Source organism: Trichoderma reesei, assembly GCF_000167675.1.
Source record: "Trichoderma reesei QM6a unplaced genomic scaffold TRIREscaffold_23, whole genome shotgun sequence".
Lineage (NCBI taxonomy): Eukaryota > Fungi > Ascomycota > Sordariomycetes > Hypocreales > Hypocreaceae > Trichoderma > Trichoderma reesei.
In genome coordinates this window covers 500,209-509,939 of record NW_006711170.1, presented here as the reverse complement: position 1 = coordinate 509,939, position 9,731 = coordinate 500,209, and the positions used below count along the sequence as shown (strand labels likewise).

At 49.6% G+C, this 9,731-nt stretch overlaps 3 protein-coding genes across 3 annotated transcripts; all 3 read right to left on the bottom strand.

Annotated features, from left to right (window-relative positions):
• Positions 1–551: 551 nt before the first annotated feature.
• Positions 552–1,743, bottom strand: TRIREDRAFT_111012 (uncharacterized protein; the record flags this gene model as incomplete). The annotated part of the gene is made up of 6 exons (XM_006968441.1): positions 552–580; positions 619–679; positions 733–749; positions 1,149–1,153; positions 1,400–1,408; positions 1,625–1,743. The coding sequence occupies 6 exons, from the start codon at positions 1,741–1,743 to the stop codon at positions 552–554; spliced, it is 240 nt and encodes a 79-aa protein (XP_006968503.1).
• A 1,966-nt stretch (positions 1,744–3,709) lies between these two features.
• On the bottom strand, positions 3,710–4,832 carry TRIREDRAFT_68028 (uncharacterized protein; the record flags this gene model as incomplete). The annotated part of the gene is made up of 2 exons (XM_006968440.1): positions 3,710–3,833; positions 3,916–4,832. Coding segments are annotated over 2 exons (1,041 nt in total), but the record flags the coding sequence as incomplete, so codon positions are not given.
• Positions 4,833–6,098: 1,266 nt separating this feature from the next.
• TRIREDRAFT_72383 (galactose permease) lies at positions 6,099–9,249 on the bottom strand. The gene is made up of 5 exons (XM_006968439.1): positions 9,008–9,249; positions 8,266–8,535; positions 6,888–8,118; positions 6,630–6,839; positions 6,099–6,604 (listed from the first exon to the last, which is right to left on the bottom strand). Exons 1-4 carry the CDS (start codon positions 9,121–9,123, stop codon positions 6,771–6,773), a joined length of 1,686 nt encoding a protein of 561 aa, XP_006968501.1. The 5' UTR covers positions 9,124–9,249; the 3' UTR covers positions 6,099–6,604; positions 6,630–6,770.
• Positions 9,250–9,731: the final 482 nt, after the last annotated feature.

Genomic DNA, 9,731 nt, shown 5'->3' with positions numbered 1-9,731 from the left:
TTATAGCTAAGGCCTAATAGAAATAAGCTTTTTTAAGCAGTAGTAATGCATATACTAGGTTAATTACTGCCTTTACCTTTTACTAGTTAGTAAAAACGCGCTATAGTGCTAGACCTAGTATTAAAGGATAGATTTTTATTTTTTTAAACCTTAAGAGGATATTTTAAGTTATAAATCCTTTATTATATATCTTCTAAAAGGAAGAGATAAAGTCTAGCTGTATAAAGGCTAAGTTACCTTTAAATACTAATCTTTAAAGGATCTTTTAATAGGCAAGCTTAAAAGGCTAGAAAACGCTAATATTAAGAGGTTAAAGAATATATATTAAATAAGGAGGGAAGATAGTAATAAAGATATTAAATTTAATATAATATTTTATAAAGTTAATAAATATATAGCTAGAGAAGCTATTAATAATAAAAAAATAATATATCTTCTTTTTTTTTAAATGCTAGATTAATAGTAACTTAAAGGGCAGCAGTAATAGCCTTACTAAATCTTAAAGCTACTTATTATAGCTAAACTATACTTTAAAAGATACTTTAAGTTATCTAGCCTTTACTAATCTCTTCTAGGTCTTCTAGTTAAAGTAGTAAAGCTATTTTAATATAATCTTACTATTTAAGAAGCTAGTCTTAAAGTAAGTAAAGTAAATAGCTTTATTAGCTTTAATCTTAGCCTAAGACTTAATTAGGAATATCTTAAAAATAACCTAAAAAGGAATTAACTTACTAATAGTATTAATATAGCTAATAAAGGTTAAGGACTTATAATTACTTAAATTAATAACTTCTAGCTTTTAGCTTTAAAGTAAATATATAATAATAACTAGAATTTGCTTTTAAATACAGCTAAGCTAGATACTATACTTATTTTTATTTTATATCTTAAATATGCTAATATTAAAGGTTATAATAAGTTCTTTTAACTTCTTAAAGAAAATAATAATATAGTTAGACTTAAAGGCTTTAAATGCCTTCTAGGCCTTATTTACAGCCTTAATATAAGTTATTTAAAGCTTTAAATAGTCTTAAAGCTATTATAAATACTAATTTTACCTTAGATTATTAATATTAGGGTTATAGCAGTAATAGAGGTTATTAGCAGCAGCTATAAGTTGCAGCTTTATAGCAGGAAATCCTCCTTACTATAGCTATATTATATATATAATAAGAGTATTATCTTTTTTATTTATTAAGGCCTGCAGCTAGCTAGGCTATTATAAAATAGGATCTGGTGCTTAAAGTAAGGAAATTATATAATAGACTAATAAAGGGCTTATGTTAAATTAGGCAGCGGCCTTATAAATTAACAGCAGCTTCTAGTTATAAAAAGGGCAATTATAATTACTTAGAATTGCAGCCGCAGCCTGGAATGCAGGGGATAATTTATCTATTACTTTTTAAAGCTTTTTATATAATTAAATACGCATTATTGTTTTTATTTATATATAAATTTAGTATGCTAGGGAACTAGGAAAGGTATGTCCTGATTTTTAGTGCGTTCTAGACATTTCTATACTAACTAGAAGGCGACGGCCTGATAGTTGGTCACGAAGGGTGGAGCTAACGGGTAATAGTAATAGTAGGTGTACGGTGAAAGTTTGGTGCATGCCACGACGTACTAAGGCAAGGTAGGATCCTTCACAGCGGATAGTAACCTAAAGGCCCGCCGCGGCCGCTTGCGAGTGGGCACGGAGTGGCGTGGCATGGCAGACAGGCAGGTTTGTTGATTTTCATGCATTGTTGCTTCGACTTGGGCCGGGACGACGCATGATCTAGACGAACGGGCCTCCCTTCGCTTGCATGCAGGTTTCTTGCCGGATATAGGAATGGAGCGAGTGGCGGGAGACATTGACAAGGACGGAGTCGCAATTGGGTTTGAAGCCGTCATTACTAAGATATTACACACATGATGGTTGCGGTCTTGCATCGGAAACAAAGGCGGTGGTGGGAATAATATGCAGGAGAACGAGTGGGCAAGGGTGGGAGTGTTTGCCGAGAATGGAAGACTTGCAGGGAAGACATGAAGCGAATTTGAGGTTGAAGTGGGATTTTTTTGTGATTGCTGTGCTAAGCATTATAGACTAATGTACGGAACCGATTGTCAACTCTTCAACATCCTCTGGGTGGTCTAGTTGGTTCATGGCGTCTGACTGTAATGGTAACATCTCATCAGAAAGTCGGCGGTTCGATTCCGTCCCCGGAGAGCAATTCTCCCCGGAGAAGAGTTACATTTTTTTTGACATTTTCGTCTTCAATTTTTTTTTTTCACTCCTTCCCTGTTGCATCAACGGCCGCGCTTTCTCTTTATCGACTTTCTTGTTCTTTCCTGTTTATCTCATTATGTAAACCTGCTCCAACGCCATCATCTCTTTCTCTCCTCCACTCAACTGAACAACATCTACTTCTCCGCTCTCCGACTTCTTCCTCCTCCTCGAGATTCGTCCACCTTCTTGACCTGGTTTGCTTTCGCTCGACGGCATCGCAAACTCGGAGTGGTCTAGTTGGTTCATGGCGTCTGACTGTAATGGAAATCATCTCATCAGAAAGTCGGCGGTTCGATTCCGTCCTCTGAGAAGCAATTTCTTTTTTTGCCTCGCTTGAAAACCTCGCTTGTCCTCTTCTTGCCGTTATTCGCATTACGAGGTTGGACATTCAGCTTGCTTCGTTGCTGAGAATTGCGGAATCATGTGTAGTTATCACATGCCGAGTCGTGGGGGGCAAGATATCACCCAGGTTTCTTGACCTGGAAGTATTCATCACCAGAGATGACGGTCGACTGACACGAGGAAACATTGCTTCTAGCTCATCGATGATGGATATTATTCTACTGTTCTCCTTCTTAGAGAGCCACCTTTCTTCAACTACCAGAGATCCAAAACAAGACAGAAACGCAGCACCCTTTGCTCCTCGACTAAGCTACCACAAGATGCAGAATACCTGGCAAGCACTTCATGCCAGCATCAACGTCGGTGTTGTCGTCTTGATCGACGGCGCTCTCGAGAGTCATCGCGCGCTCTTCGTTGCTCAGGCTGCACAATGAGCCGCCGGCTCAGGAGCTCCGCCATGGCTTCCCGGTCTGGTTGGTATATGAAGTTGACTATCTCGCGTCTTCGAGCCGCGAGCCGTGCGTCGGCGGCTTGAAGCTGCTGCAGGACGTCGTATAGGCTGAGACCTTGTGCTCCCCCGACTGCGGGCTGGCCTGCTGGAAGGCCATTGGGTAGAAGAATGGGGGGAACCTGAGCATCATCACGGTCATAGCCATGTTCCGGAACGATTGGGGGCGGACGAGGCTCGGGACGCTCACGATGATGCCCATGATGATGCCCATGATGGTGCTCGCGATGGTGCTCACGACGATGCTCACGACGATGAAGATGCTCACGATAATGATCCCGATGATGCACGTGATGATGCCCATGATGGTGCCCATGAGCGTGATGATGAGCACGAGCTGGAACAATTATAGGAGGAGCACGGCCTGGGATGATCTCAGGTGGACGAGCGTCAGCTGGAGCAAATACCCGAGGGGCGCGAGCTGGAGCAAGGGCCGGAGCTGGAGCGGGAGAGGGCGCGGTGAGGTTGGCGGCATCGTCGAGCGCTAACAGAGCGAATTCATCTGTCGGATCATATCGCAGCCGCGGGACTCGAGTCGACGCCGATTGCTCGCTGCCGTCAGCGAGATGAGCTCTTCCGCCTCGCGTGATGGGCAACCGGCCGGGTCGTCGACGGATGGGGACGCGGAGCTCTCGTGCGTTATACAAGGGGCAGCGGCAATCGAACTCCCAATCTTCGCCGCAGAGAAAGCAAAACTCGGCGCCGCACACGCATCTACAATATCGATTAGCGGTCAGCCCTTGAGTGCCTAGCCAAATGTACAGAAAGGGGAGGGAAAGGGGGATTGTATCCTCACGTCATATGGTTGCAACCATCCATCAAGGTTATCACGATGCCGCACTGAGGGCAGCCCACAAGCCCATTGGCGTCCATCATATCCCACATCGCCTCATCGTCGCCCTCCGCTCTGCAAGGCAAGCCTCTGTGCGCTCTTCCGCCGCACTCTCGGCATGTCGCGCTGCTACATGACGGACACGTTCCCACGGCCGTGGCATTGGCCTCGTCCCTGGCCGCCGCCTGAATGGCCGACGCTGGGATAAATGACGCGCAGCCGGGATTGTGGCAGTACAGCCGCTGAGCTGGCGGAACGGCATACTCCGCCGACAGCTGGCGGAACAAATGAACCAGCGCGGGACGTCCAGCGAGGCGGACTGTGGCCTCATCAAAGGGTCGGCAGCAGCGCGGGGGAAAGTCTGCCTCGGAGCGGAGGCCGACGCGCACCAGTTCTCGCAGGCAGCTGGCACAGTAGCGACAGCCGCATGGGACGGCCACAGCGTTCCTATCAAAACAGATGATGCATCCGTTGGCGCCGGCCTCGTCCTCGTTTGCGCCGTCGTCATCTGGTTCGGGTGATGCCCGCAGCAAAAGCCGTCGTTCGTTTTGAGACAAGGCCACGCGGGACTGCAGGTTCTGTAGCCGTGGATGGTTGAGTCGTTCTTCCGCGATCTCATCGTCAGTCATGATGCGCGAGACTATGCGTGTCTGCTCATCCTCAGGTAACATCGATATGGCCAGCGTCACTGCATTCGCCAGTGCCGCTTCTGAGAGGGAGCCTATTTCTCCCGGTGGCACGATGTTCATTCGAAGTATGAGATCAAGTAGCACGGGATGAAGTTCCTCTACTGCTCGTGATCTCTCAAGCGCCGGAGCAGAAGCCGGCGCAGGAGCCACGGCAGGCTGTCGGATGTGTTGTTGATGATGTCGACGCGACATGGCGGCTTGTATGTGGATTCGTCAGGCTTTTCAAGTCTTTGCTCGTTCTTCCTCGGCAATGCCGCAGGGTGTTCTTGTGATTGTTGCTAATTTTGGCGAAGAAAGTAGAGAAGAATGATCTCGAAAGGGGAGGAGGGAGAGAGGAGGCTTCTTCGCCCTACCTTATATCTGTAATCACTTTACGGTTCACGATACGCCAAGCGTTCATTTCCTCATATTGCTGGTTGACTGACTATGTGCTCTTGGCTGTTTGTTCAGGTCACTGTGTTCTGGCGTGCTATTCCACGTCGTCCTTGTTACACTTTTCTACCGTCGAGTGCGGTCAATCACTGAGGACAGAGGGCAGCAGAGCATCGTGAGCTGTGGCAAGCTTGCCCGCATACCAAAACTTTTCAGTTGAACCCCGTGGCGCTTCGATGTCTCTTTGTCTGTATGGAGTGCATGTCCCGCATATCTGCGTCGTCCTTGAAGAAGGGCTGCTTTCCCAGACGTGGACATGTGAATCCACAGATGTGTGTTTGTTTGCGTGTATGTATGTGTGAAGGGCCATGTTGACTATGATCGAAAGTGTGAGAAAGGAGGTAGAGGGGTGCTGAGACGGGGCAGGAGACACTTTGGCAGCAGTGCCATCTTATGGTGAAAGCACTTGAACTTTGACGAAGGCTCAAGGTATGGTGGTATGTCTTGTTGTCCGTCATATACTTGCTCTCTGTGCTTCTCTTGATGGGAAGAGCTGTCAGCGTTCTGCAAGGATTCAGAACAAGCCGTTCACTGAACCCTTAGTGTGTCAAGGAACATGCTTGTTTTGCAGAACATGGAGTGGTTCATGGGCGCGGGTGTGAATCGGAGACGGCGTTGAATCGTGGTGACGATGCGTTTGTCTGGCTGAACAACAGGTGTGATGATGACTGCTGCATAACATGCACTTTTGACGGTTCCTTGCTCCTTCCTGTAGCTGAACCTTGTCAATCGCCTCGCTGTTCCGTATCGCATGGTCTTGGTTTGTTTGTTTGACAAGGATTGGGAGGTTTAGAATGATTCTCTTTCATGACGGACCAAAGTTCAACCCATGACGGAACTCAGGGAGTCTTTCTTTTGAGCCGAAAAAATTTGATGAATTGGCGTACATTCAGAGTGAGACTTCAGCGCGCGAGAAAGGGCCAGTCATTCCCTAGCAAAGTCGTAAAAGCCTCAAGTGAATACATGAAAGGGAAATATATTTGTCTTTTACAGGACAAGGGTATTTCGCAGAATCGAGTATCCAATATCCAAATCCGCCATTCAGCCCCCGACGACCCACGATCAGCTCAACAAGAGAGGCCAAAAGAAAAGCAGAATAAGCAAAATAGCAAGAAAACCAAATACCAAGTGATATCACGAAAAAGACCACAATTCATAAATCACAGTTTGGCCATGATGACGCTGTCCATGGAGTGGGAGACGCTTCCCCCCCACCTCCCGGCGACCACAACTCCCAAGATATCCACACATCTCCCCAAGAAGATATAGAAAAGAGCCCATGATAAAAGTGACCCGTTGGTGCCTTTCCCGAAACCATTGCCCTTTGAATATCCATGTTTCCGTTCCTCCCCTTGTAACTAAAAAGATATTGTTTGATGCAGCCCGCAGTCATGTACCCTTGGAGATCCCAGTAACCGTTGACAAAGGGGGATAATGAAGTGGCGATAATAATAGAAGAAAAAAAGAACCCAGACGCCACTAAACTCCGTTTCGTCAAAAACTCCATCGCTGATATATTTCCGCATGTTCACATCAAAGGCTTAAGGTGGTAATAAAGCAGCCGGATCCCTCTATACATGTAGGGAAGAACGGCGTTAGAAAGAAGGGAGAAGCGCCCGAGTGACGAGGGCAAGGGGACGCAGCTCCTTGTAGAATAGGAGAAGAGAGGTTGTCGCTTGTTTTTGTTCTTTTGTCTTTTCAGTAACTGAAGTCAACGTGCGCCATCGTCGGGACAGAGTCTTTATTTCCATCTGAAGCTGTCGTAATCTCGTTGCCATCCCCGTGGTGCGCGGTGGGGGGCATTTGTATGATGACGGAATTTGAATCGCCCAGGGTGGTGTCGGCGCTTGATTGCGTGGATGTCGTTTGTAGCTCGTGATCCGGCGGAGGTTGGGCGCTAGGTGACCAGCCCTCGTCGAGAATCTGCTGGAAGCTCCAGCTGGGCTCGAAGTTTCTGCTATTCCAGGCATGGTCCACTCGCTCGTACATCTCGTCGATCTGCTCCAAGCTGATTTTGCTGGTTTCATAGACCATAGCCCAGACGAAGAAGACGGCGACGATGCAAAAAGCTCCCCAGATGAAGAAGATCTTGGTGCCGAAGCCAGCCGTGCCGGGCCCGCTGCCCACCATGAAGGGCGTACTGTAGCCGATGCCAAAGTTGAGAACCCAGTTGGAGAATGTCGAAATCGACATGGACTTTGCGCGAACCTTGAGGGGATAGATCTCCGACGTCACGACCCACGCAACGGGGCCCCAGGAGGCGGCGAAGAAGAAGATGTTGAGAGAACAAAAGACAATCAGGATGGTGATAGAGGCCTGCTTGAGGCCTTCTCCAGCAGCGGCAGCAAACGATGCCATGATCAACTGACAGCATGCCATACCGATGGCACCCACTATCAACAGCTTGCGGCGACCCCAAGACTCAATAACGAAGACGCCGACGAAAGTTGACACGACGTTGATGACTTGGATAATGAGCGACTTGGTATAGGGGCTGTCGACGCCCGAGCCACCAAAGAACGTGGTGCTATAGTACATGATGAAGTTGATGCCGGTGAGTTGCTGGAGCATTTGAATGCCGCAGCCGGTAAAGGTTCGGCGTCCAAGGTGAGGCGAGCCTACAAAGATCTCCTTGTAGGTGTCCGGACCCAAGGTCAGTTCGTATTGGTGATTGGCAACAATCTCCTGAAGTTCGTCGATGAGGGCCGGATGGGTGATGTCGAGGCGTCGGAGGCGACTTAGCGAAAGGCCGGCGGCTTCCTTCTTGCCTTGCTTGACCAAGAATCGCGGGGTTTCGGGGAGGAGCAGGAGACCACCGGTCAGAATGGCGGCAGGGAGGATCTGAAGGCCAAGGGGAATTCGGTAGGAGGCTGCTGATGGGATTCTGGAGGTGATGATGTTGATGATGGAGGCGGAGAGGAGGCCGATGGTGATGGAGAGTTGGTAGGCGCATACTAGGGTACCACGTATCCATTTGGGAGCCATTTCAGACTGATATAATGGAACAAGGACTGAGACGGCGCCAACGCCGACACCAGCCAGACATCTGTTTTACGAGGTCAGTCCGTGTCCACGAGTATACATCGGTGGGGAAGACGAAGGCACAAGCCAGGAATAGATCCGGGCGCTGATGAGATGGCAGAGGGGATGACCATGAGGATTGGTGAAAGAGATCGAGACTTGAGAAACCCACCTTCCCACTAACAGGGCGTTTAGCCTCTCGGCAGAGACTTGCAGAATGGCTCCGACGCAGAAGATGAAGACGGACAGGAGGAGGGTTCTTCGGCGACCGAGGGAATCGCCAGCGGGAGCGGCGAGGAGGGCTCCAACAGCGGTGCCAACGCTGAGGATGGCGACGATGAGGGCCGAGTCTTTGGCGCAAATGTCGTCGTTTTCGGTCTTGTTGTTACACGTTCCAAACCTCTGCTTGAACTCCTCCATGGCGAGAATACCGTTGATTGCCCTAGACGAAGATGCGGGTTAGCGGTCGATGTTGGCGCGCATGCAATCAGACCGGTGCACGAGAGCCAAATGCAACGAGGCAAGCGCAAGTTTTTGCAATAACATCAGGTAGCAGGTGCCATGAGAGCGTCCGTCTTCCTGCTGGGGGGGTCGTGCCACGATGACGAGAAAAGACGATGACGCCCTGGTCCCGCATACTCTCGTCGTCGTGCAAGAACGTGGTATGGGTCGACGAACGAGATATGACAAGACACAGCACGCCCCGATGCAGCACTAACGGCATCAACGCAGCCAGAAGACGTCCCCATTCCTCCCCCAAAAGAACAATCTCGAGTGATCGAGTACAAGACGTGGTACGGGCGACAACAACGACATGGCGCAGTCGGCAACGAGATCGACACAGGGCTCGGATGAGGGTGGTGGTCGAGCATCGCACTTGACGATGAGCTGGAAACAATGGCGGCGCTGCTTACCCAGTATCGTAACCAAAGAGCAAACCACCGGAGGCGACGAAGAGGCCGACCATGATGGCTGGCGCCGACGAGCCAGCGACATTGTCGGGCTTGTGCCAGCCCATGGCGATGGCCATGGTGACGGTGTTTGGGGAGTCAATCCAGGGCTTCAGGCGTTGCGACGCCCTTTCGCGTCGAGGCGGGCGGCGGCAGAAGCGAGGGTTTCGACGATGGCGGATCGCCGGGTGACGGGGCGCTGGTCGAGGCGCAGCGACGAGCGAGAGTGTTTCCGAGAGGAAGAGAGGACGCAGAAGATCGGACGACAAAAGCGAGAGGCAGGCAGGCAGGCAGGCAAAAACGCTGCGGCGACGAGCGTCACGGACGGCAGTGGGTAATATTCTCTGCCTCTTTAGTGGAAGATGGGGGGCGCGGAAGCCAGAACAGCAGAGCAGAGGCAAGGGTCGAGCGAGCCCGGCTGCGCTAGAAGCGTGACCACTGACGGTGCAGGTGCTAACGGCACCAAGAGCAGGCACTAACAGGCCGACGGCAGAGGGCACAGTGCCGTGCTAGCAGGAGGTTGTTAGTTGGGCTGGTAGTGGCTATAGTAGTACCTGGTAGTAGTAGGTAGGCAGGTAATAATAGCGACGAGGCGTCGAGTCGGTCGAGGCACGAGTTGCCAGCCGTGGGTTGCCCAGTCCTGGGGCTGACGGATGGAGTCCTTTGGATGAGAGCGGGTGCAGTCCAC